The sequence below is a fragment of the Ips typographus genome, linkage group LG5 (assembly GCF_016097725.1).
Source record: "Ips typographus isolate SLU linkage group LG5, UJ_Ityp_2.0, whole genome shotgun sequence".
NCBI classification, from domain to species: Eukaryota; Metazoa; Arthropoda; class Insecta; order Coleoptera; family Curculionidae; genus Ips; species Ips typographus.
Window position 1 is genome coordinate 5,005,868 of NC_138426.1, and position 25,153 is coordinate 5,031,020.

A 25,153-nucleotide genomic window follows, 5' to 3' on the forward strand; every position below is an offset into this window, starting at 1 on the left:
CTATTCTTGAAAGCAGGGAACGGAATTCCCAAGAGAAGCGTTGATAGAATGTGACAGAAGCTGACAATGGTGGATTCCCGTTACATTCTACAGGTCTTTCTTTTGATAATTCCCTTCCTTCGTATCAAGAATACACGACCTGGAAGGAACTACCAAGTACAATCATTTACGAAAGCACTATCCCGTTAACCTATGTGATACTATGGTCAGAACCGAAAGTAAACCCGGCACCAAGAAGAAGCCACCTGGAAAATTGCATCAAGGGTAACCAGAGCTCCATCTGTCAAGCTAGGAGGAAACATTTGAGAGACTTGGGGGATGCAATAGATGATGAAATGAGGTTGTACTGGGCAAATTGGTACTCAGATGAGGAACCACCAAAATCACTCAAGAGCAAAACGCACGTTTTCACTCGGGTTCGTAGTAGATGGAACTATTGTTGCTGTGTCGCAACACAAGAAAAAATTGACTCCATGTCCACGAAAGAAAGTAAACTGGAGGCCCATATAACGGCCCTCCGCGACAGTATGGGGGAGACCCTGAAGTCATTAAGTTTACTCTCGGAGGAACAAAAACGGTGACAAGAAAAAACAAATCGGGCAATAAGGACAACGGAAACCAGGATTCACAGTTTGGAGGAATTCCTGAATAAAGAACAGCCAGAACAACTAGGGAATAAATGGGTGTCATGCGTGATTCAAACCAACATGAAAGCAAATCTGGGAACAGCTACCAAAATTATTCTTCTACTGAGAATAATGCGAAGCCAGGCAGCACTCCAAGAGTGAAGGCAAAAATAAATCCCCATGGCACTAATAAAACCAGAGACACTACTATCAGATTTGAGAAAAATAGGGGAGGAAATAAAGAAAAATGGGTTTGAACTTGCCATATCAATCCAACAGTTGTCATCATACTTCCGTTTACCCATCAGTGAATGCACATTCTCTGAAGGCTGCTGGTGGTGCATGTAAAAATCCCACTAACCATTAATGATGGCCGTAGCCACCACAGGATCCCGAACAGTACAAAAGGAATTAACAGGCATTGCACTCCACGAATGTAAACCATACCAGAATAGGCTGTACTACTTACTGAGGTTCTGGGGAGATCAAACACAAGGCCCTTCCTGTGTATGCAAATGGTTCCATGGGGCTTCGGTTGAAGACATTGCGGAACACTGCCCAATGCACTGCCACCAGTCAAGCCTCATGATTATTTCAGAAGTCGGGTCAGAAGAATTCTTGCTGACACACCCTAAACCTAATACAACGATAATGTGCCCCCAAGATACTTCTAACCTACAAAAGAGTAGATACCAAATCTACCAGGGGCATTGAAAATAAAACTACCTTGCCAATGTCAGCTAAATGTGAACGAAGAAACCATGATCCAAAAACGCTTTTCTTGCAAATCCGACAAGTCATCGGCCTCCATCAAGCACATTTTACCGGCCGCATGGACTAACCTAAAAACATTCGTACTTAATCCTACGAATAACCATGCATATCTACCTACCTTTCACAATTTTTCTGAATGCCTGAACAGCAATTCGACAACAAACCTACCACATTTTAATATGTCTTCCGAAAAAACGCTGAGGCAGGCGTTAGAAGAAAATTTGGAAAAAATCCCAACAACCAACATTGTCGGGGTGCACAGCGAAAATCACTCCTTCATGTTTTTATGGAACATCACCTTGTCCCTAGCTGTAATATATCTACTCCTTAGAAGACCGGCCATAATGGCGCTCGCCCATGCGGTACCAAAAAGTTCATCGACCATAACGGTACCTAATCCAGAAACAAGCAGCTCCTGGTTGCACATTTTTACCTGGTCTACAGGGGCGCTAGTAATCACAGTTCTCATATACAGTGAGGAAGCGCAGGTTGGAACAAATTCATTAAAAATTAAGGGTTTTGTTTTTTTGGAAATACGCTCTTTCACGTCGATTTTTATTTTTGTATGCGGTTTTTTATGGTAAATGCATGTATACAATTAGCGGCCCAAAAATAAGTTCATTTTAATAAAAAGGTAGCCCAAATAAGTGATTTATTTCTTGATGAAATGTGATTTATCCACATTAATAATGATTTTATAATCACGGTGTCTCTGAAAAACTTGCCTGAGGTGCTGTAGATGCTGCTTGCGATTTGTTGAAGCTATTAAGATATCATCAATATAACAATAAACAAAACCTAAACCACGCAAAACTTCATTCATAAAACGTTGGAAAGTTTGAGCAGCATTGCATAGACCAAAAGTCATCCTGTTAAACTCAAAGAGCCCAAAAGGAGTGATAATGGCTGTTTTTGGTCGATCTTCAGGAGCTATAGGGATTTGGTGATAGGCTCTAAAAAGATCAATAGTTGCAAACACCCTACCCCCAACCCTATCCAACTGTGGGCAAAATCTTGAATATGAGGGATTGGATATTTATCTGGTACAGTGATGCTGTTTAGCTTCGGTAATCTCCACAAGGTCTCCAATCCCCTGTTTTCTTTGGCACCATGTGCAATGGACTTGCCCACTCACTACTGGAAGGAGTGCAAATCCCTTGTTCGACCATAAATTCAAACTCTGCTTTGGCAATCTTGAGTTTTTCAGGAGTTAGGCCGCGTGGTCTCTCTGCAATAGGACCAACTTTGGTTGTAATGAAATGTTGGACGTTTGTTGATTTTGAATAACAGAGTCATTCCCAACAGTAAGAATGCTGGAAATCCGAGAACGGGAGGTGCCAGCTGGACATCCAAGTTTGGTGAAACTGTCAATGAGCCTTCTATTTCTAAGGTCTATCAACAGTCCAAAATGTGCGATGAAGTCAGCTCCTCTAATAGCTTGAGAAACATTAGCAATTATGAATACCCACTTGAATGAACGACGAAGGTTGAGGTCCAGTGTCAAAAGCTTTTCTCCTAAAGTGTCAATGATTGTATTGTTAGCAGCATACTATTTGAATTTTGAGGTTGAAGGAAATATCTGTCTTGTCATTGACTTTGGAAGAACAGAAACAGCTGATCCAGTATCACTCAAAAATGGCAGACGATGGTTAATTTGAACTGCATCACCACCACCAACCGTCGTAACATGAGGCGATGCAACAGGGCTTCTCGCATCTTCTTGCTCTTGCGCCAAACTGATGATGATAAAAACGAATATTAGAATTTGAAAGAAGTTTTTATTAGAAAACCTGGCTTTCTAAACGGAGAACTGGCTCTATAAGGGCGCCTAGCTGAAGGTTTACGTGGCACTTCTTGGAAGAGGCGATCAACTTTCGAGGTTAATGCAGCTAATTGATTTTCGAGCTGGAATTCAACCTGAGTTGTGGCAAACACTGCTGAACTTGGCTGGTCGAGATCTATAAGCCTACCGGCAAGAACTGCTTGCTTATCTAGTTCATCTTTCGGACTAGCGATCAAAATCGATCAAGTTCTTCAAATGCTGCAAAAAGTGCGATAGTTTCTGATCCCCGAAAAGTTTACCTTTGAGCAGTCGTCGGATCTTGACTTGGTTAGATTATCCAAATGAAGCTAGAATTCTATTTTTAACCGCTTCGTACTTGTGAGTGTTAGGTGGATATCGCAAAATGTCCGCTATGAAAGGAAGAACAGTGGTATCGAGGTTAGCATTTAAAAGATGGTACTTAATTTCATCCTTGGTAATCTTTGCGATTAAGAACGAACACTCTATCTGAACAAACCAGATATCTGGTTCGTCTCTCCAAAATGGCGGGATTTTAACATTACTGGCGGCGAATACAGGCGCAGCGCCTTCGTTGGTTGGAACGTCTCCGTTCATTTCTGAATCCTGGGAGTAGACTTCCTGGTGTCTTCACAGTATGTCGCTCCTCAGTTGATCCTAATGCCTCCACTATCACGTCGGGGTCACCAAATTGTGGGTATTAAAAATAACAAATAAAGGGAGGCAGAAATGTAACAATACTTTTAATAAATGAACGTATAAACGGTTACAAAGGTGTGAACTAGAGTTTTGCGACTATCTGATGAACGCTCAAGTCTCTAACTGACAGTCAACAATAACAATTACGAAACGGTTGTTGAACACGTCACTGAATCAAAGTCTGTCGTGCCGTGGAACTTCAGGTAAACAAGGTTGGCCCCAGGTGGTTAGGGAAAGGCATAGTGATCGCCACACTCTAACGGCAGTAACCCCATCTAGCGCACAGAACAAAATACGGGACCTGGGTAAACACCAGCCAGCGAGAAGGTCCGACACTTCGACGATAGATCGCGATACCAAGGGGATCGACTGGCAGGGAGCTTTGTTACCCGTGAACTGAGTAGCGAGTAAAGCTGCTAAAACATCCAGACTTAATAGAACAACCCCTTAGGAGCGTAGCATAATGAATTGTTTACTTGTATTTTTTATATAAATAAAGGATTCGTTCGACCACATTAACCCACCTTATAGCATGTAAGCTTGTATAAATTTGTACAGTTGGGATATTTTAGTGTTTGGTGCGAACACTTTTCATAGAAGTTACACTATGTTCTGTTATCAAATCTTACCTCAGTCTCCTCCAGTACAATATCAATGTAAACAAGATCGGCGAATTGAGGTCATGATGTGGATATAAATACAGCTTCAAAAGCACGTACAGATTCCTGATCTCTAGGTTAGTCTGGGTACGCCTCTTGTGTAACGTAAACGTGGAGCAGTAGGTGACCAAGTGCCACACCCGAGTATCATCCCTAGCAAACGAAATAGTGTGGGAAAGCAGCAATAGTTGCCGTACCTACTTACCTCCCTTTGCTAGCACCACAACGTCTTTTCCTGCCCGGTGAATGCCTTCGGGCAAGAGTCTAGGGTTCATTCATCCCCGCTAAAGCGTTCGCCCTCCGTGAAACCTCCAGCATCCCCCATCATGATCTACGCCGTCTTGGCAATCTGGGGGTAAGGACATTGTAACTGTTGTCTTAATTTCTTAAATAAAGTGGGTTACCTGTGGATTCCTGAGTTTTCTTCCCTCTGAGCTACCCCTTAACGTGACAGTATTATTTAACGTCACATCAACAAAGCAGAAACACCCAACTTAACAATAAACGTCACCGTGATTGTTAGACCGTATTCATATTATTTATCAAAAATTAAGAATTTCTAAGTGGATATCTAATAAAGCATTTTGTATAAACCTCGGCCGTGAAATATTTATTTCGTTCTCAAGATTGTTGTTCCGGGTCGTAAGACGGCATCGAATGCGAAACTTTCTTTCGGCCGAAAAAATAGCATTTTACGGCCTAGGTATACAAATAACTATTTTTTCAAGCGGTCTAAAATATTCTTATTATTGACGTATACTGCCGGCGTATAAAGACTACATTATGTTACTAGCTTTTTTCATTTTTGACGGATGATGAATCGAGGTTATAAAACTTAGAAAAATGGCGTTTGATGTTTGAGTATGGTTTAGCGGTCATATTTTTCTATCCTATTTTGTAAATTGCACCGCTTATAAATTTTAACTTTTATTTAAAACTCCTCGATAGTTAGTTGAGATTCTGTCGGAAGAAATGCCAATAGTAAATAAACTGCTCGTCAAAAAGAATGGGACAGCAAAATTTTTGCACTTTTTTGAGCGGCTGCTTCTTCAAATTGGTTTACTTGATTCTAATAATTTTTTTGAGGATTAAAAGGTATTTTCTTCATCTTTCTTTTGACCTAAATGATCTTTTTGAAAGGTGCCACGGATCCGAGTATACAGGGTGTGACTGAGGTGTAGTCAAAAAATGAAAAATTCGGTCTAACGCCATTTCTCGCAAAAAAAATTTTTACGTTTTATAATAGCCTTAATCGAGTCTTGCGGTCAATATCTCTAAACGTTTTCGCCAGTTTGGCGATGAAAGGCCGTTTACAAAATTTATTGCAACATTTTTTAAATGTGGTTACTTTTGATTCTCTTGTTTAAAATTAAACAATTTCTTTAGATCTTTTGTGGAAGAAGAGCGGGATTAGCAAGTTTACACTTAAAACTACCCAATTTAAGTAAAAAACATACACTGTGGGATACAGGGTGACCCAAAAAAAAATCTTCCATTCCTCATAATCCCGCCTCAAACTGTAATTCCACCTCCCCCAAAAGCAACCCTAGCATCCATGCATTCTTCCATATATCGTTCATTTCTTTCTCTTCATACCAATAATCGCCCGTCAGATTCATACAAATTGAACTCTGTATGAATGCAGTTTATAAGTTTTTACTGAAATTGGGTAGTTTTAAGTGTAATTTTTCTAATCTCGTATTTCATCCGAAAAAGATCTAAAGAAATAAATTGTTAAATTTAAAACAAGGGAATTAAAAATAACCACATTTAAAAAAAATCAATAAATATTGTAAACGGCACTTAATCGCCAAACTGGCGAAAACGTCTAGAGATATGAATTGGATTACTAAACAAATAGTGTGCTTCTCTATCCAATATCATTATTTTCCATAAAAATGACTGAACATGGTAAGATTTATGATAAAACATATGATTTTCTTTTCAAATTTTTTTTTGGGGTCACCCTGTATCTCGCAGTGTATGTTTTTTACTTAAATTGGGTAGTTTTAAGTGTAAACTTGCTAATCCCGCTCTTCTTCCCCAAAAGATCTAAAGAAATTGTTTAATTTTAAACAAGAGAATCAAAAGTAACCACATTTTAAAAATTTTGCAATAAATTTTGTAAACGGCTTTTAATCGCCAAACTGGCGAAAACGTTTAGAGATATTGACCGCAAGACTCGATTAAGGCTATTGTAAAACGTAACAAATTTTTTTGCGAGAAATGGCGTTAGACCGAATTTTTCATTTTTTGACTACACCTCAGCCACACCCTGTATACTCGAATCCGTGGCACCTTTCAAAAAGATCATTTAGGTCAAAAGAAAGAGGAAGAAAATACCTTTTAATCCTCAAAAAAATTATTAGAATCAAGTAAATCAATTTGAAGAAGCAGCCGCTCAAAAAAGAGCAGAAATTTTGCTGTCCCATTCTTTTTGACGAGCAGTTTAGTTAGGTTCTACTAACTTTATTATTTGTGTATAGAAAAGAATCTTGATTGATGTAACCTAACCTCTAAATTTAAGGCGAGTCGGAAAAATTTTCATCAAAGTTATTTCTTAAAACCAAATTTTTTTAAGAGCGCCTTAAAATTTTAGAGGTATTATAATCAGTTTTTTACCCTTTACTGAGGAGTTTACTTTATCGCGCGTTGCCAAGGGTAGCGAGCGATAAACATTTTTTCGCTTGCTGTCCAGGGAAACGACTACTATGCATGCCATTGTTGAAACTGTCAGTGTCACTAGTTTGATGTCAGTATTCAATTGTGTATAGTTTTGATCCTGTTTTTGAGTACCAACGCAATAAGTTTAGTTGTATTAGATATAAAGCGATGTTTGTAGAAAAAATATTGTATGTATTACGCGCACAATGTGACTTTTATGCTGTCGAATGATTCATTCTCAGAGCATAAAAGTCATGGTTTGCGCGCTTAATACATAAATAACTATTATGAGTACTTCTAATTACAAATGATAAAAAGGAGTTTTTTTGATTGACAATCCGTTGAACCATAGTGACTATGTTTAATTGATACACTCGATACAAAATTACTGCACATAGTTTTGTGTGTTTAATTATTTAATTCTAATCCTTAATTAAATGAAGTAAGAATATTCAAGTTTTTCAGAGTATTACAAAATTGTCGCTTCAAAAAGGAAACGAATCTTGTTGCTATAATAACGATTATCTCATTGGATCAAGATCTCTAAGTCGTTGCTTTCATTTTTGTTATTTTCCCAGAAATTAAATTTTCCGAAAATAAACAAACCCATAGAAGCCACAGTAATCGTTGTCCAGTCCAATATCTCCGATTCCAATACTATTATTGCATATAAGCTTTTGACTATAACTATTAACATCGTGAAACAGTTTAGTACATTTCTTGGAATGACGTACAAGTAGTTCTTTTGAGTAACCTGAAATAGTAGTATTTGCTTGACTTACATGCAACATTAATTTTTCATAATTAACACTAACCAGAATCAAATCGACCACTATCATTAAAATTATAAGAATCCAAGTAAGGGCTGCGTACAAGGGACGTGCATCTATATCTTCTTTGCGAACGGCACAAATATCGAAGACCGTTAGTGCTAAACCCATTAAACCCATTATCATATATCCAAGGACAAATGGAATCTGTATTAAATACAAAATATCTATTAAATTTAAATTCGGTTAAATTTTTTGTATTACCTTTTTCCAAATTTCAATGGTACCCGCCATCTTAGTCAATCTCACTTGGCTTTCGGTGTTCTGAAAATAATTTGGTATTCTGAAATAAAATATAACTGATCAAAATCTATTATGTATGAAGTCTACCCCTTTAACAGAGAATTGTTGAAATAGTGATTTTCCTACTCGGTCTGCTATCGAGTGCGTAAAAGACACTTTCCGCACGTATTAGGTACAATATTTTTCCTACGATCCTGCAGTTGTGCAGTTTATGTCATGCTATATGTAGATGTAGGGGTTACAATAGGAAACCAGTCACGAGAATTTCTTACAGGTGGGTTGTCAGTTTAGTTTATAGACGTTGTTAAAATATTTTTTCTACGATCCCTACAATACTACTCAGGCAAAACAGTTATTTAAGTGGTAACACGGTAACAAGTGGTTCTTAAAAAGTCACTTAAACTGGACATGTGAAAAAGTAACTAAATATAGCGCATATTTAAATTATAATAATATACCAATAAACCAAAATCGTGCGGTAAAAATACTTTACCTACGACCTCAGTGTAAATAGCTATTTACGCATAGTTTTCCGTTACGTAATGAACCTCTTTACACATAGTTGTTAAAAAACGCACAGCTGTAAAAAAAGCGCACAGCTGTAAAAAAGCGCACAGTTTTAAGATGGGCGACAAACTATCGGGGGTAATTGCACGAGTGCATAAAAATTACCGATAATTTTGCATGAAAACTTGTTATCTCATAACTGCATGAGTTTATTTTCTTATTTTTTTGGCGAAAGAGCACGACACCGAACGTGGAGGGCTCTTTTAGAAAAAAATAAGAAAATGACCGAATGCGGTTTGCAAAGATAACAAGTTTGAACGCAGAATTATCAGGGAATTTTTAAGCACGAATGTAATTTTGGGGAATATTTCCCGAATAAAGAAAATGTTTTGGTTTTGCTGCAACTATAGATTGCTCAATGGAGCTCAATGAGCAAGTTCCAAACCGTTCAATAATCTTTGACATTGTTTGGTTATAAAAAGTCAAAAAACTGTGCAAGGACAACAATTAGTGTACTAGCAATAGGCTCTACAACAATGCAGTCGTTATAGATACGTACAGTGCAATTATCAATTTGTGTTATCGGCGACCTGAAATTCTCGGGGGCAATACCACAAGAGCTCAGATTTAGCCGGATAATTTTTGTGCTTGTCTTAGAACACTTTCTTTTTGGTGTAACTGCACGAGACCTGTTGTAACTAAAATTTTGCCAAACAGGTCGAGTTTTGTACCATAAAGAAAGTATGAGAAGACAAGCGGAAAAATTATCCTGCTCAAAATCTGAGCTCGAATGGTATTTGATACGACAATTCCATGAATATAATTCTGAAATATAAGGTAATACAACAATTTTATTAGAAACGAGTATTTAAACAAATAAAAACACTACACATTAAAAAGAACAATTATTAAAAACGCAGTTATTAAAAACACAATTCTTTCTTGCACTTTCACCTTGAAGGCTACTTTCTAGGATCGATGTAGATTCTTTTGTAACTGTAGCATTTGATTGTTGATGTAACTGAAATAGATTCTTCGATGATGGTTGTATAGGTGCATCAAAGTTTTCAGAATGCTCTCGGAGACTGGATACAAGGTTTAAATGATGATCAGTGTGAAGTTGTAAATAAGGTTTTATGGAACTTGCTGAGGAGTGCCCAGTAATTTTGATTAAATTTTGTTCACTAACACCGGCCTTTGCTAAATTTGACACCGCACTCGAGCGGTGAGAATGATTAGTTATCTTTCTTCTTTTAATGTCCAAACCAATTTTTTCGGCGGAGGTTTTTGTCCACTTGAGTATTTCGTTAACTCCTATAGGAACATTCTTGTACCAACCTTTTGACGTGTTACTTTGCCAGAACGGATTTGGAGTTACGAAGAATCTGTCACTTAAAATATGATTTTCTCTGTGTGATAAAATTTTGTAAAATAATCTTACTGGACAAATAGAAGGATTTTCTTTGTTCTTTACTAACCATTTACTGTCGCAACATTGTTTTGAGCCACCTTGACAAGTTTTTGAAAACACTGAATTGTACTCGATGCGGCCAGTCAAGTCTCCATTATTAAACCTTTCCTCCTTGAAATAAAACACTTTACAATTAGCAGCTTCGCCTCCGCGCCATGCTAGCTCGTATGCGACAACATGGTATATAAAATATTTTTAATAGGCCTATTGGTGTGTCTTCATTCCATATTAACGCCATTTTGTCGATTTCACTCTTAGTTAATGCGACAGAACTTTCTTTACGTTTAGTGTAGTCACTTTGCAGCTTCTTTCGTTTAGAATCACGTGCGTCGCGAGACTTTTTGAAACCAGGATCAATAAAAGGATTAAAAGTAACACGGTACCTTTCTAGATATCTCATTTGCAGAAGTTTTGCTGTTGTATTCCATATGGTTTTTACTACGTACTCCTTATAATCATCGCCGTTTTTTTTTTCATATTAAATCCCCAATCCATGAGTATAAGTGCAATATCGTCTACTGATTGCTGTGTCTCCAGTTCGAACTGCCTTTCTTCACAAAACTGACTAAATTGTTTCCATATTGAAGACTGGGACTTCCTTGTATTGGCAGGAATCAATTTTTCAACTTCTTTTTGAATTTCTGCCTTAGAACTGTGTCCGAAGCGAGCCATAACCAAAACAAAACGAACAAACATCAAAACTGACAGTGCCAGCAAAAATCTCAAGGTGAGACATTGCAACAATAGAAGTGTAGTGAAAATCCGTGGAAACGATGAAATCAACAGCAAAATTTATCCGATTTTTTTATCCGCTAGCAAACTCTCTTCCTTCCTTATTAGTGTATGGTTACATTAGATGCGGATACGAGCGATTTTTTAATCGTGCGACGTCGTACGATAGCTCAGATAAAAACAAACTCCGTAATTTAAAGCTGTGCGGTTACATTGCCTGCGATTTAGTCTGACCGTATCGTACGTGGTCGTACGAGTATTTGACCGGAACAAACTTGTTTGTTTTTCTGTAAGACAGCGTACGATTTTACAGATTTTACCGCTTTTATAGTGGACAAAACAACAAATAACTTAAATTAGTTATTTAAAAATGGACTTAGAAAAATTAATTTTGTGTGTTCAAACCAGAAAGGTGTTGTGGGATCAAAAATGCAAAGAATACCACAACAGAGCAACAGTAAAAAAGGCCTGGGATGATGTAGCTAAAGAAATGGAAGATACATGTAAGTATTCTTTATTTTTTTTAAAGGTATTAGTCTATATTTAATAAAACTATAGCGGTATATTAATACGTGAAAAATGCACATTAATAACCAAATAAATTTTATTGGAAAGCAAGTGAACCTATAGGACTGTTAAAATAATTTTTGAATGTGTCTCGGACAGCATATGCAGCTGCAGTTGAACGATTGTTTCTTCGATCGATTCCAGCATAATTTTGTCTTTGTGAAATATTTGTTGCTACTTCAGAATTCATTTTAAAGTGGTTTTCGGTACATTTGTCTTTATCGATAATTATATTATGAAGAAGACACACACATTTGACAATTATTTCTGCTTTATCTGGATGACATTCTATTTCTTTTTTGAGGATTCTCCATTTGGAGCACAATATGCAACCAAATGCACATTCAACAATCCGTCTTGCCCGAGATAATCGATAATTATAAATTTCTTGTTGGTAAGAGAGGTTTCGGCCAGAATAAGGTCTCATCAAATAGGTTCTCAATGGATAGGCTTCATCACCCAAGAGTACATATGGAACGTTTATAGTCGTATTTGGAATACGCCGTTCCTCTGGTACAGAAAATGTTTTATTTTCTAGTCGTTCTTTTAAACTGCAAGCCGCGAAAATTCCACCGTCACTTTGTTTTCCAAATGACCCAACATCAATGTACAAAAATCTACATTGTGCATCAGCAACTGCTTGTAGGACAATAGAAAAATAATGCTTATAATTCCAATAAAAAGAACCAGAGTTTGGTGGACAACGGAGCCTTATACAGTGCGTTTTTTTTAACGCGCAACATAGGATTTCACGTGTTAAATTTTTAAGCCCATGTTAGACCATGTTATTTTGGAACTACAAGTATAAAACTTGACGGGTGGCTGTTTCGTACCCTGAAGCTTAAGTAAGTTTACCAATTCGGCCTAAAAAGTGTTAAAAAGCTTGCAAAAATTCATCTTTTTTTGAAAAGGTTTTATCGTTTCATACTCCCTGTATGCATTGTTGTTCTTTGTTGTTTTTCATACTGACACGGCAGGTAGCAGGTAAAATTTGGCGTAGAAAGTAAAACAGGGTGATCATTAACTTTATATCAAGAAAGTTAAGAACAAAAGAAGTATTTTTATAAGTGAATTGTTCAAAGTGACCTCCGTTTGAAGCCAAACAGTATTCCAAACAATCATAAAATGCCCTTTTGACGTTCAAAAGATGTCGGGTCGTGATGCAGTCAAAATATGTCACTTTACCTGCTACCTGCCCTGCCAGTATCGAAAACAACAAGGAACAACAATGCGTACAGGGAGTATGGAACGATAAAATCTTTTCGAAAAAAAATGATTTTTTTCCAGTTTTTAGTTCACTTTTTAGACCAAATTGGTAGACTTACTTAAGCTTCAGGGTACTAAAGACACACCAGTCAAGTTATAGACTTGCAGTTCCAAAATAAAATGGTCTAACATGGGCTTAAAAATTTAACACGTAAAATCCTATGTTGCGCGTTAAAAAAAACGCACTGTATGTTTTCCATCAATACATCCTATGCATTGTGGAAAATTCCATTTCTTAAAAAAATCTTCAGCAACTTTTTCACGCATGGCGGTTGTAGGAAATGGCATGCATATGTTGTGTGGTGAATTCCTCCCATATTGCTTGACACACTTCATAAACAATGAGTCTTATTGTTGAATGGGACATTCTGAATGAAAAAGCAAGGGATCTGAATGACATCCCTGTCGATAAATACCTGAAAAAAAATTGCATTGAATTTGACAATAGTGTACTTTAATTTATACTTAGATAAATAGTAGACATAAGTTTTCGTTATTAAAAATAATATTGTTAACAATAAAATATTTTTTTAGGCGATGCAGTAAAACACAAGTGGAGAAATTTGCGTGATACGTTCCGCAGAGAATTAGCTAAGTCAAAGAGTTTCCAATCTGGCGCTGCAGGAGGATGTACAAAAAAAAGCAAATGGACCTATTTTGAATTGATGCTATTTATAAAAGATACTTTCATAGCGAAGCCATCGACTAGTAATATTGCAAGGGAAGAAGAAAATGAGGACATAATTTCTGAAAGCGATAATGAAGAGTCTGTCGGTGAAGGTCAGTCTAATAAAGGAAAAACGATAGATGAGGGTGAACGGGGTGATGTTTTTCGAACTCCGGCTACTGAAAAAATTATAACAGAACATCGAAATAAGCTACAAAAGAAAAGAAAAGGCTCTGCGAACGTATACGAAAGGCTTGTCGACATAGAACAAAAAAAAACTTTTAATTCAAAAGCTAAACTTGCTGATGATAGTGATTATCATTTTTTAATGAGTTTAATGCCGCTTATGAAAGCCCTTCCGCTTGAGAGAAATATGCAAATGAGAGTCAATATACAACAACTTTTTGTCACTGATCTTTATCAAAATACACCCCGGAACACCAGTTCCACTTCACAACCTTCTCCATGTGATACGTATTCCTCGGCATCTATCTAAGAGCAAGTTTACAGTCCGACAACTATTGACAGGTATACGGTACCATTAACATCATCAGATATATCCCAACAACCATCTTCATTTAAGGAGAGATCCGAAGATGTAGCTGGATATTTCCAGACTTTTAAATAACTACACTGGCCGACACAATTTTTGTAACACCAGTCAGACCATTAATTTCACAATGCTTATGCCTTTCTAGTAATAGAAAAAAATCCCATAAAGTCCTAGAACGTCCACTTTTTTCAATAGCTTCATTAAACCTTTTGATGTTGGCCAGTAATAGCCGTGTTTGAGTTGAAGCCCCGCATGAAGGAGCAGAGCAAATATGACGAACCCCCATTTGCACAGTCATACTTTAAGCCAAGATTAAGTTAAGGGTGGTTCACACTGTGACAATACAGGTGAAAAAATGACAGCCTGAATCAAACTTAACTTAGGCGCGGCTTAAAATACGACGGTAGGCGTGTTCGGCAGAGTCGGTACAACGCGTTCATCTAGAATTACAAAGTCGTAACTGCCAAAATGAAACTGTAAAAAAGAATTGCTTTTTTGGGATTAACACAACGGATATTACTTATTTACCAAGAGGAAATATTCGTAAATTCATATGTAGTTACTGTTTTTTTTTTAAATATTTTTAGTATTATATACAAAAGAGCGTTCTTCCAAAAGGAGTTTATATGCATATACGACTTTGTAATTCTAGATGAACAAACGGTAGAAAAGATAAAAAAAAAGATAGGTAGAAAAAGAGTTTTTCCTTTGTATTGGTATCTATTAATCTAAAATCACTGATGGTCGGCCGGAGAGGAGTGCATTTCAACCTGGATCTCAAAATGTTAAGTATGAGCCTCTTGTAGATCCAAAAAATGTTCTTTTGCCTCCTCTTCATATAAAACTCGGACTGATAAAAAACTTTGTGAAGGCTATGAATAAAGATGGTAAAGGATTTAAGTACCTGAGACAAGTGTTTCCTCAGTTAAGTGACGCCAAATTAAAAGAAGGTATTTTTATTGGACCGCAAACTAGAAAATTGATGGGAGATGTTCATTTCACGGAAAATCTCACCTTAGAAGAATTGAGAGCGTGGAACTCATTTGTAAGAGTGGTGAAGGGATTTTTAGGTAACAATAAGGATCAAAATTATGAACAAATAGTTGAGGAACTTTTGGAATCTTACAATTTGCTTGGTTGTCGAATGTCTTTAAAAATTCACTTTCTTCATTCCCGTCTATCATTTTTTCCGGAGAATTTGGGCGCTGTTAGCGACGAGCAAGGTGAAAGGTTCCATCAGGACATCAGGACAATGGAAACAAGGTACCAAGGACGATGGGATGAAGCCATGATGGGTGACTATTGCTGGTTTTTGAAGAGAGAAGACGTCGCCCCACACAAAAGAAAAAAATAGAACTATTTGGTGTGTTTCAAATAACTTTTTTGAATATTTGTATTGTTATTAGATTTCAACTTATTATTAAGTAGATACAGTCGCTATAGAGATTTAAATTACTTGTAAAATATATTTTGTGATAAATAACATATGCATTATAATACCGTTCTACGCTTGTGGTTTGTTTAACGTAACAAGAAAACCTTACGTGCTACAAGTTTTTTTTTTGCTGTTTTCAATTCATATTGGTCCATTTTACCATTCTATGCTATTCAGCTTTTTGTTACAAAAAAAAATAATTTTTTTGTCGACCAGTGCTATTATAATAAATAAACAAAATTACTTACCTTAGAGTTACAGTTAATTTTTGTTTAGGATCAATACAGTTTCGAAAGTTGGAATATTTTTCTAGCCTTCTGGAAATCCCATAGAGAATATATTCAAAGGTTGAAGGTGTCATTCGGAAATACTCATAGAACTTTCGCGGTTGTTCCTTTAACTCTTTAAAAAGCGTTACATACTCCCCTTCTTCATCTCGCTTTAAATATATGTCATTAACCCAATGCTTCCTTTTATTAATCAACGATATATTTCAAACAACTGTTTTCAAGAAAATATAAATGGTCTAATTCTTCGGCCATTTTGTTTTTAAATGCACGATACAAAACGCAAGTAATATAACCACACAATCGTACGACAAATGATCGTACGACGTCGCACGATTAAAAAATCGCTCGTATCCGCATCTAATGTAACCATACACTTAGCCGATAGCAAACCGTGTTTTGATGACGTATACATACAGGGTGTCCCACGACGAAAGACCTCGATTGATATTGGAAAAAGTATAAATAGGAGAGTTTTGAAAATTTGGTAGGATACTGATGTGGGCATGCCCAATCCAACTAAAATATTTTCAAGATGGTTGCACTTCCGCTTATACCGGAAGTCGATCACAACTTTCTTATTTTAAATAGAACACCCTATATATTATTACATATTTGGATTCCTCACAAAATTCTGACCAACTTTTGTATAGAATGCCCCATGCCTATCTCTAGCCGTTTTCGAAATATTTGATGTTTTTCCAAAAAAGTGACAGTTGCAACGCTCAACATATTTTTGTACTTTGTTAAAACCGTATTTCATTTTGCAATGAAACTTTGGGTTATTGTAAATAAAGGATCGTTTTATTAAACTGAGGGTGCGTAACGACTCATTTGTATACAGGGTCGTCAAAAAAAAATCATAAACTTGCCACTAAAAAAAATGAAAAATCTCAAGTTTTTTAAATGGAAACCCCCATTTTTTATGACGGAATCATTTTGAGCATTAAAAATTACTATAAGTTTCAATTTACTTGCCTATACCTAAATCCAACCCATTTCGTTTTATTTGAGAATAAACATTTTTTTATTAGGCTGCATGCTCGGCTGCATGGTTGGAATTAGCTGGTACTCTAGTTGGCCATGCTTTTGACACACGGTGATATTGGAGACCTGCAGGGCATGTTAATAACACTAGTTTTGAGTGTTTTGACAACTGCAAATATGCCGTCGCGGTTACGTTATTCAAACCAAGATTACTTAAATCTGTTTATTATTTACGGAGAATGTGATAAAGTTGTGAGTAGAACATGTGAGGTATTTGCCGCTCGTTATCCAGAAAAACCAAAGCCATCACGAAAAGCTGTCAAGCAAATAATTGAAAATTTTAAGAATACGGGATCTGTGAAGATAAAAGCTATTAAAACAAAACCAATCCTTAATAATACAAATGTAGAAATTGCAATTTCTAACCAACTTTTGTGTACAATGCCCTATTCCTATCTCTAGCCGTTTTCGAAATATTTGATGTTTTTCCAAAAAAGTGACAGTTGCAACGCTCAACATAACATGCTTTGCAGTTCTCCAATATCACCGTGTGTCAAAAGCATGGCTAACTAGAGTACCAGCTAATCCCAACCATGCAGCCTAATAAAAAAATGTTTATTCTCAAATAAAACGAAATGGGTTGGATTTAGGTATAGGCAAGTAAATTGAAACTTATAGTAATTTTTAATGCTCAAAATGATTCCGTCATAAAAAATGTGGGTTTCTATTTAAAAAACTTGAGATTTTTCATTTTTTTTAGTGGCAACTTTATGATTTTTTTTTGACGACCCTGTATACAAATGAGTCATTACGCACCCTCAGTTTAATAAAATGATCCTTTATTTACAATAACCCAAAGTTTCATTGCAAAATGAAATACGGTTTTAACATAGTACAAAAATATGTTGAGCGTTGCAACTGTCACTTTTTTGGAAAAACATCAAATATTTCGAAAACGGCTAGAGATAGGCATAGGGCATTCTATACAAAAGTTGGTCAGAATTTTGTGAGGAATCCAAATATGTAATAATATATAGGGTGTTCTATTTAAAATAAGAAAGTTTTGATCGACTTCCGGTATAAGCGGAAGTGCAACCATCTTGAAAATATTTTAGTTGGATTGGGCATGCCCACATCAGTATCCTACCAAATTTTCAAAACTCTCCTATTTATACTTTTTCCAATATCAATCGAGGTCTTTCGTCGTGGGACACCCTGTATATGGCATTTTTTGTACATGAGTGGAATTGTCGCTGTAATTTTCGATAACACCCCTTCTCATATGCGAGATTTAACATGTAGCGTGGTGTTATCGATTTGTGTTATCGGGGGTAATTGCACAAGTGCATAAAAATTACCGATAATTTTGCGTGAAAACTTGTTATCTCTTAACTGCATGAGTTTATTTTCATATTTTCTTGGCGAAAGAGCCCGACACCGAAGGTGGAGGGCTGTTTTAGAAAAAAATATGAAAATGACCGAATGCAGTTTGCAAAGATAACAAGTTTGAACGCAGAATTATCAGGTCATTTTTAAGGCACGAATGTAATTTTGGGGAATATTTCCCGAATAAATAAAATGTTTTGGTTTTGCTGCAACTATAGATTGCTCAATGGAGCTCAATGAACAAGTTCCAAACCGTTTATTAATTTTTGTTGACATCGCGTTTGACATTTTTTGGTTATAAAAAGTCAAAAAAATGCGCATGGACAACAATTAGTGTACTAGCAATAGGCTCTACAACAATGCTGTCGTTATAGATACGTACAGTGCAATTATCGAAATGCAATTATCACTTTAGAATGCAATTATCGCTGTCATTCTGGTGAAAATGCACTGCTCATATGGGACATTTAACACATGAGGGAAATATTCGGGGGTAATTGCACAAGTGCATAAAAATTACCGATAATTTTGCGTGAAAACTTGTTATCTCTTAACTGCATGAGTTTATTTTCATATTTTTTCGGCGAAAGAGCCCGACACCAAAGGTGGAGGGCTTTTTTAGAAAAAAATATGAAAATGACCGAATGCAGTTTGCAAAGATAACAGGTTTGAACGCAGAATTATCAGGTCATTTTTAAGGCACGAATGTAATTTTGGGGAATATTTCCCGAATAAAGAAAATGTTTTGGTTTTGCTGCAACTATAGATTGCTCAATGGAGCTCAATGAGCAAGTTCCAAACCGTTCATTAATTTTTATTGACATCGGGTTTGACATTGTTTGGTTATAAAAAGTCAAAAAACTGCGCAAGGACAACAATTAGTGTCCTAGCAATAGGCTCTACAACAATGCAGTCGTTATAGATACGTACAGTGCAATTATCGAAATGCAATTATCACTTTAGAATGCAATTATCGCTGGGATTTTGGTGAAAATGCACTGCTCATATGGGACATTTAACACATGAGGGAAATATTCTGCAATATCAAGTAATATCACTGAAAGTTTTTCCTTTCTTCTTAATAACTGTAATGTCACTATAAATAATTATTTTAAGAACAACACTAATAATTATTTAAGTACTATGATTAGTACAAATATTATGTCAATATGTTGAGAATATACGGTTCGTTTCGTTCGTAAAGGCGCATAAAATGGTATACGATACTAATCTGAATACGGACACCTGGTTGTGCTTAAAGACTAGTTGTCGTTTCTATAACTGCAACTATTATTGGCTTTCCATGTAAACTGATGTGTCTAAATTTATAAATCACTGTGAAGTGTTCCAAAAATCAAAATGTTCAAGAAAATTGTCATATGTACCATTAGTTCTTAGACAAACCACTGATGATTAAATACACAACGATGTGCAACATTTTAACAATTAAATGTGTAGGCAGTAAAACAAGACGTTATGACGGATTGCACCGACGTATTTAGGGACAGACTAGACTCTATCTAGGCTAGGTTCCGTTATAGCTGTTGCAGGTAATTTGTACAATATCACAGTCAAATTAAAATTTAGCGTAGGGTGCCCAGAATACGTCGGTCGGGACGATCGGCCTTAACATAACCTTAACATAATGAGAGCTATAGGACGTCTTCGGCGCCCGCCTAATATTACTCCGGTTATTATGGACATAGGAATCATTTTGTTTCTAAGAAATTATGGATAAATACACAACACAAATAAAATTATTGTCTTACCGGTGCAGAGTAATTTGGTATGAAAAGTATTAAACGTCAGTTTTAAGCCACAAAACTCAACTAGGTTTTTGCATGAGTTAAAATGACACAATGTTAGGTTAGGAATGGGTTACCCGATTTTAGTTCAACTGGCGCTGCGATCTTAACTTGAAACGCCATAAGCTTATAACTGCGATGGCGCCTTTGACGTTGACGTTTGTGATTTGTCAAGAAAACACAGCTTTTTTGACCAATTACAAACTACAGTGTTTTTCAGTAATGTTTTTCAAAACATTATCAGTAATTTTTAAAATGTCACTGTAACCATTTAGAAACAGTACATAATCTAAATAATTGCTCAAGTCATCACTGAAAAAATGACAAAATTTCAAATAACTTGGCTTGGCTCGCCTGGCTAAGGTGTGAAAGTCATTAGAAAACAGTAATAATGCTATTACTGTATTGATAAAATATACAGTGCGTTTTTTTTAACGCGCAACATAGGATTTCACGTGTTAAATTTTTAAGCCCATGTTAGACCATGTTATTTTGGAACTACAAGTATAAAACTTGACGGGTGGCTATTTCGTATCCTGAAGCTTACGTAAATTTACCAATTCGGCCTAAAAAGTGTTCAAAAACTTGCAAAAAATCATCTTTTTTCGAAAAGGTTTTATCGTTTCATACTCCCTGTATGCATTGTTGTTCTTTGTTGTTTTTGATACTGGCACGGCAGGTAGCAGGTAAAATTTGGCGTAGAAAGTAAAACAGGGTGATCATTAACTTTATATCAAGAAAGTTAAGAACAAAAGAAGTATTTTTATAAGTAAATTGTTCAAATTGACCTCCGTTTGAAGCCAAACAGTATATTCCAAACAAACATAAAATGCCCTTTTGACGTTCAAAAGATGTCGGGTCGTGATGCAGTCAAAATAAGTCACTTTACCTGCTACCTGCCCTGCCAGTATCAAAAACAACAAGGTACAACAATGCATACAGGGAGTGTGAAAGGATAAAATCTTTTCGAAAAAAAATGATTTTTTTGCAGTTTTAAATCACTTTTTAGACCAAATTGGTAGACTTACTTAAGCTTCAGGGTACGAAACAGCCACCCGTCAAGTTTTATACTTGTAGTTCCAAAATAACATGGTCTAACATGGGCTTAAAAATTTAACACGTAAAATCCTATGTTGCGCGTTAAAAAAAACGCACTGTATAGTATTGATAAATTAGTATTGATAAAATCTTATCAAGACTTGGCCATTTCTAAATATGTATTTTTAGTAAATATCACTCACCTTTTGCAAATATTCAATCTACCCATAATATCAAGTTTTAAGTGCACCACTCGTAACATAACTTTTTAATATACACATCAAGTTATATACAGTTATATACACGAAAAACAGCCACATTTTGTCATATGCAACAGATTGTTTCTTTATTGGTAAAACTGGCACTTTTTGAGCAACACCTGACAAATAGATGCACATCTTTCGTAAAGTTTTGTAATGCTATAATAACTGAATACTATCTTAATTACAGAAATTCCATAACAGCCAGAAACAGATAAGTTTTTTTCTATTTGAAAATGCATTAATATATACTGATATGGGTGATATGATATCGATTAGAATTTCATAAACCTTTCAAACTTTTGAGAGTTTTATATCAACTGCTCGTCAAAAAGAATGGGACAGCAAAATTTTTGCTCTTTTTTGAGCGGCTGCTTCTTCAAATTGATTTACTTGATTCTAATAATTTTTTTGAGGATTAAAAGGTATTTTCTTCCTCTTTCTTTTGACCTAAATGATCTTTTTGATAGGTGCCACGGATCCGAGTACACAGGGTGTGACTGAGGTGTAGTCAAGAAATGAAAAATTTGGTCTAACGCCATTTCTCGCAAAAAAAATTTTTACGTTTTATAATAGCCTTAATCGAGTCTTGCGGTCAATATCTCTAAACGTTTTCGCCAGTTTGGCGGTTAAAGGCCGTTTACAAAATTTATTGCAACATTTTTAAAATGTGGTTACTTTTGATTCTCTTGTTTAAAATTAAACAATTTCTTTAGATCCTTTGTGGAAGAAGAGCGGGATTAGCAAGTTTACACTTAAAACTACCCAATTTAAGTAAAAAACATACACTGCGAGATACAGGGTGACCCAAAAAAAAAAAAATTGAAAAGAAAATCATATGTTTTATCATAAATCTTAGCATGTTCAGTCATTTTAATGGAAAATAATGATATTGGATAGAGAAGCACACTATTTGTTTAGTAATCCAATTCATATCTCTAGACGTTTTCGCCAGTTTGGCGATTAAGGGGCGTTTACGATATTTATTGAATTTTTTTTAAAATGTGGTTATTTTTAATTCCCTTGTTTTAAATTTAACAATTTATTTCTTTAGATCTTTTTCGGATGAAATACGAGATTAGAAAAATTACACTTAAAACTACCCAATTTAAGTAAAAACTTATAAACTGCATTCATACAGAGTGAACCAAAAAAAAATTAAAATAAAATCTTATGTGCATGCATTTGTAGACGTGTGTTGAGTACCATAGCAACACGCTATTGTCAATAGTGACAATTTATTTCGACGCCTCGAATTTTTGGCATCGAATGACATTATTGATGTCATGATGGGGAATTGATGAATGGAGTAAGTGTATGTTTACAGACGAAGGTCGGTTCAATTTGTATGAATCTGACGGGCGATTATTGGTATGGAGAGAAAGAAATGAACGATATATGGAAGCATGCATGGATGCTAGGGTTGCTTTTGGGGGAGGTCATTTTGATTGAGGATAGTATGAATGCGCAGAGGTACAGGGATATGTGTATACGTGATATCGTTGTTCCCTTTTCTCGAAACTTTGGGAATGGTTTTATCTTAATTGATGACAATGCTCGTCCACATCGAGCCAGAATCGAACAAGAAATTTTGAGAGAGAACAACATCGAACGAATGAAATTGCCTGCAAGGTCACCGGATATGAACGTTATAGAGCACGTATGAAATTGAGAATAAATGGCTCAGAGCATGAATTTCAAAATTTGAATGAGTTGGCAGAAATGGTGAGGGTTGAATGGGAGGCAGTTCCCCAAAATTTTATTGCAAAGTTGGTGGATAGCATGCCAAGAAGGGTTGCGGAGTTGCAACAAACTGCTGGGGGACCGACAAGGTATTAAGAACAAATGGGTTTGTAGCCCGCAAAGTCATAGGATATGAATGCTGTGGACTTGGTTTTTTTTTAAATTAAAAACCATTATTTTCGATTAAATTTACCGAATAAAGATACATGTTTTATTTGTATGGTAAAACATTTGATTTATGTTTTGTATGATTTTTTAACCCACTCTGTTTATAAAGGTTCGCGGTTTATAAATGTTCACCTAAAATGGGTGAATTGAAATGTAATTTTGCTAATCTTGTTTTTTAAATTCAATAATTTTGAATTTAAAACAAGAGAATTAAAAACAACCATTTTAATATCGTAAACGCCCCTTAATCGCCAAACTGGCGAAAACGTCTAGAGATATGAATTGGATTACTAAACAAATAGTGTGCTTCTCTATCCAATATCATTATTTTCCATTAAAATGACTGAACATGCTAAGATTTACGATAAAACATATGATTTTCTTTTCAATTTTTTTTGGGTCACCCTGTATCTCGTAGTGTATGTTTTTTACTTAAATTGGGTAGTTTTAAGTGTAAACTTGCTAATCCCGCTCTTCTTCCACAAAAGATCTAAAGAAATTGTTTAATTTTAAACAAGAGAATCAAAAGTAACCACATTTTAAAAATTTTGCAATAAATTTTGTAAACGGCCTTTAATCGCCAAACTGGCGAAAAGGTTTAGAGATATTGACCGCAAGACTCGATTAAGGCTATTGTAAAACGTAAAAAATTTTTGCAAGAAATGGTGTTAGAATAAATTTTTCATTTTTTGCCTACACCTCAGTCACACCCTGTATACTAGGATCCGTGGCACATTTCAAAAAGATCATTTAGGTCGAAAGAAAGAGGAAGAAAATACCTTTTAATCCTCAAAAAAATTATTAGAATCAAGTAAATCAATTTGAAGAAGTAGCCGCTCAAAAAAGAGCAAAAATTTTGCTGTCCCATTCTTTTTGACGAGCAGTTTATAAATTATAAACAATCTTTATTTTCAATAGAAAAAAGGCTATCGACAACTTGGTCTTTCTGCCTATGTTTACAGTGGGATTTTTTATGGTTTTAGTATACATGTTAACTTATTTCTAATTATTTACAATTTATTTACAAAAAAAAAAAAAATCTTAGTTAAAGTGCTCTAGTAGGGTGGCAGTGGGAAAGAGGAAACGGGATTGTCTAGTTTGTCTTGTTATGCACAGTGGGTTTATTATTGTCCAGTTATTTGGATTATTCTTCCATTTGTTCTGTAGTTGTATAAGTCTGTCTGTTATTTTGGTCATGTTTGTACGTTCGTAGAGAAGTTGGTTGGATGGGATGTGTAGTGGGTTTTCTGGGTGTCTTATTTTGGTTATTAGTCTTAGAGATCGATTAGAATTTCATAAACCTTTCTAACTTTTGAGAGTTTTATTTTGTTTAAAATCGCATTTTTGTACTACTCGTAGTTTGCCATAAACTATTTGGCGGTGTTATACTCACAATGCACTTTATAACTAGTGTATTAATTAAATAAATGTGTAAATATTTATATTTCTCCGGATGAAAATTTCAATAAAATTTTGAAATAGCTTTTAAAAAATTTATTTTTTCAAATTCCATAACTCAGTTTAAACTCCCGCTTTTGACTCCCCAGTTTCTTGAAAACTGCGCGGGGTTTTGCATCTTCTCTTAGTTTCGAGTTTTTTCTTTAGTGCAAAAGTTCAAGGTTTGTACGGTTAATAGTTTTAAAAAAAATGTTTGTTTATTTAGTTAATTCTTGTCAGGTTTGGTATACAGGGTGTTTCATAAATGCGTCATATTTTAGAGTTTGTTTAATCTTCAAAAAATAACCCTAGTTTGCTATATAAACCATGGTACAAAGATGTTTTGCTATGAAGGTACAGGGTGTTAAAATTTGGATAAACAAAACTGAATTAATTTATTTTTTCAAAACGGCTGCAGATATTTTCATGAAACTTTGAAAGTGTCAACTGTACACGATAAAGCTCGTTTTTCAAGATATACGTTTTTAAGATATTTTTTAATTTTGCCAGTGCTGTCCAATCAAACAAGCTCTTGAATATTTTTGAAA

At 35.5% G+C, this 25,153-nt stretch overlaps 2 protein-coding genes and 2 long non-coding RNA genes across 6 annotated transcripts; 1 reads left to right on the forward strand and 3 right to left on the reverse strand.

The window, feature by feature from the left end:
* Positions 1 to 355: 355 nt before the first annotated feature.
* Positions 356 to 2,288, reverse strand: LOC145729554 (uncharacterized). Its single transcript, XR_014178405.1, has 3 exons — positions 1,519 to 2,288; positions 1,353 to 1,468; positions 356 to 1,301 (listed from the first exon to the last, which is right to left on the reverse strand). It is a non-coding gene; the product is annotated as an uncharacterized LOC145729554 (long non-coding RNA).
* An 837-nt stretch (positions 2,289 to 3,125) lies between these two features.
* LOC145729082 (uncharacterized) lies at positions 3,126 to 6,391 on the reverse strand. 3 transcript variants are annotated; one of them, XR_014178258.1, is made up of 4 exons: positions 4,964 to 6,391; positions 4,765 to 4,908; positions 4,530 to 4,712; positions 3,126 to 4,316 (listed from the first exon to the last, which is right to left on the reverse strand). It is a non-coding gene; the product is annotated as an uncharacterized LOC145729082 (long non-coding RNA). The 3 variants fall into 3 exon arrangements; XR_014178259.1 differs by having other exon boundaries at positions 3,126 to 4,313; positions 4,765 to 6,391; XR_014178257.1 differs by having other exon boundaries at positions 4,765 to 6,391.
* Positions 6,392 to 7,563: 1,172 nt separating this feature from the next.
* Positions 7,564 to 21,429, reverse strand: LOC145729081 (uncharacterized). Its single transcript, XM_081979693.1, has 4 exons — positions 21,201 to 21,429; positions 8,258 to 8,336; positions 8,039 to 8,200; positions 7,564 to 7,977 (listed from the first exon to the last, which is right to left on the reverse strand). Exons 1-4 carry the CDS (start codon positions 21,257 to 21,259, stop codon positions 7,750 to 7,752), a joined length of 528 nt encoding a protein of 175 aa, XP_081835819.1. The 5' UTR covers positions 21,260 to 21,429; the 3' UTR covers positions 7,564 to 7,749.
* Positions 9,406 to 14,479, forward strand: LOC145729080 (uncharacterized). The gene is made up of 2 exons (XM_081979692.1): positions 9,406 to 11,509; positions 13,374 to 14,479. The coding sequence occupies exons 1-2, from the start codon at positions 11,377 to 11,379 to the stop codon at positions 14,000 to 14,002; spliced, it is 762 nt and encodes a 253-aa protein (XP_081835818.1). The 5' UTR covers positions 9,406 to 11,376; the 3' UTR covers positions 14,003 to 14,479.
* Positions 21,430 to 25,153: the final 3,724 nt, after the last annotated feature.

Bases quoted from the DNA above. Each gene is read 5' to 3' on its own strand.
- LOC145729080 (XM_081979692.1), top strand. From the start codon at position 11,377: ATGGACTTAGAAAAATTAATTTTGTGTGTTCAAACCAGAAAGGTGTTG. The intron at 11,510-13,373 runs GTAAGTATTCTT...ATATTTTTTTAG, and splicing joins TAAAGAAATGGAAGATACAT to GCGATGCAGTAAAACACAAG.
- LOC145729081 (XM_081979693.1), bottom strand. From the start codon at position 21,259: ATGTTACGAGTGGTGCACTTAAAACTTGATATTATGGGTAGATTGAAT. The intron at 8,337-21,200 runs GTGAGTGATATT...ATTTTATTTCAG, and splicing joins AGATTGAATATTTGCAAAAG to AATACCAAATTATTTTCAGA. The intron at 8,201-8,257 runs GTAATACAAAAA...TATTTAATACAG, and splicing joins CCATTGAAATTTGGAAAAAG to ATTCCATTTGTCCTTGGATA.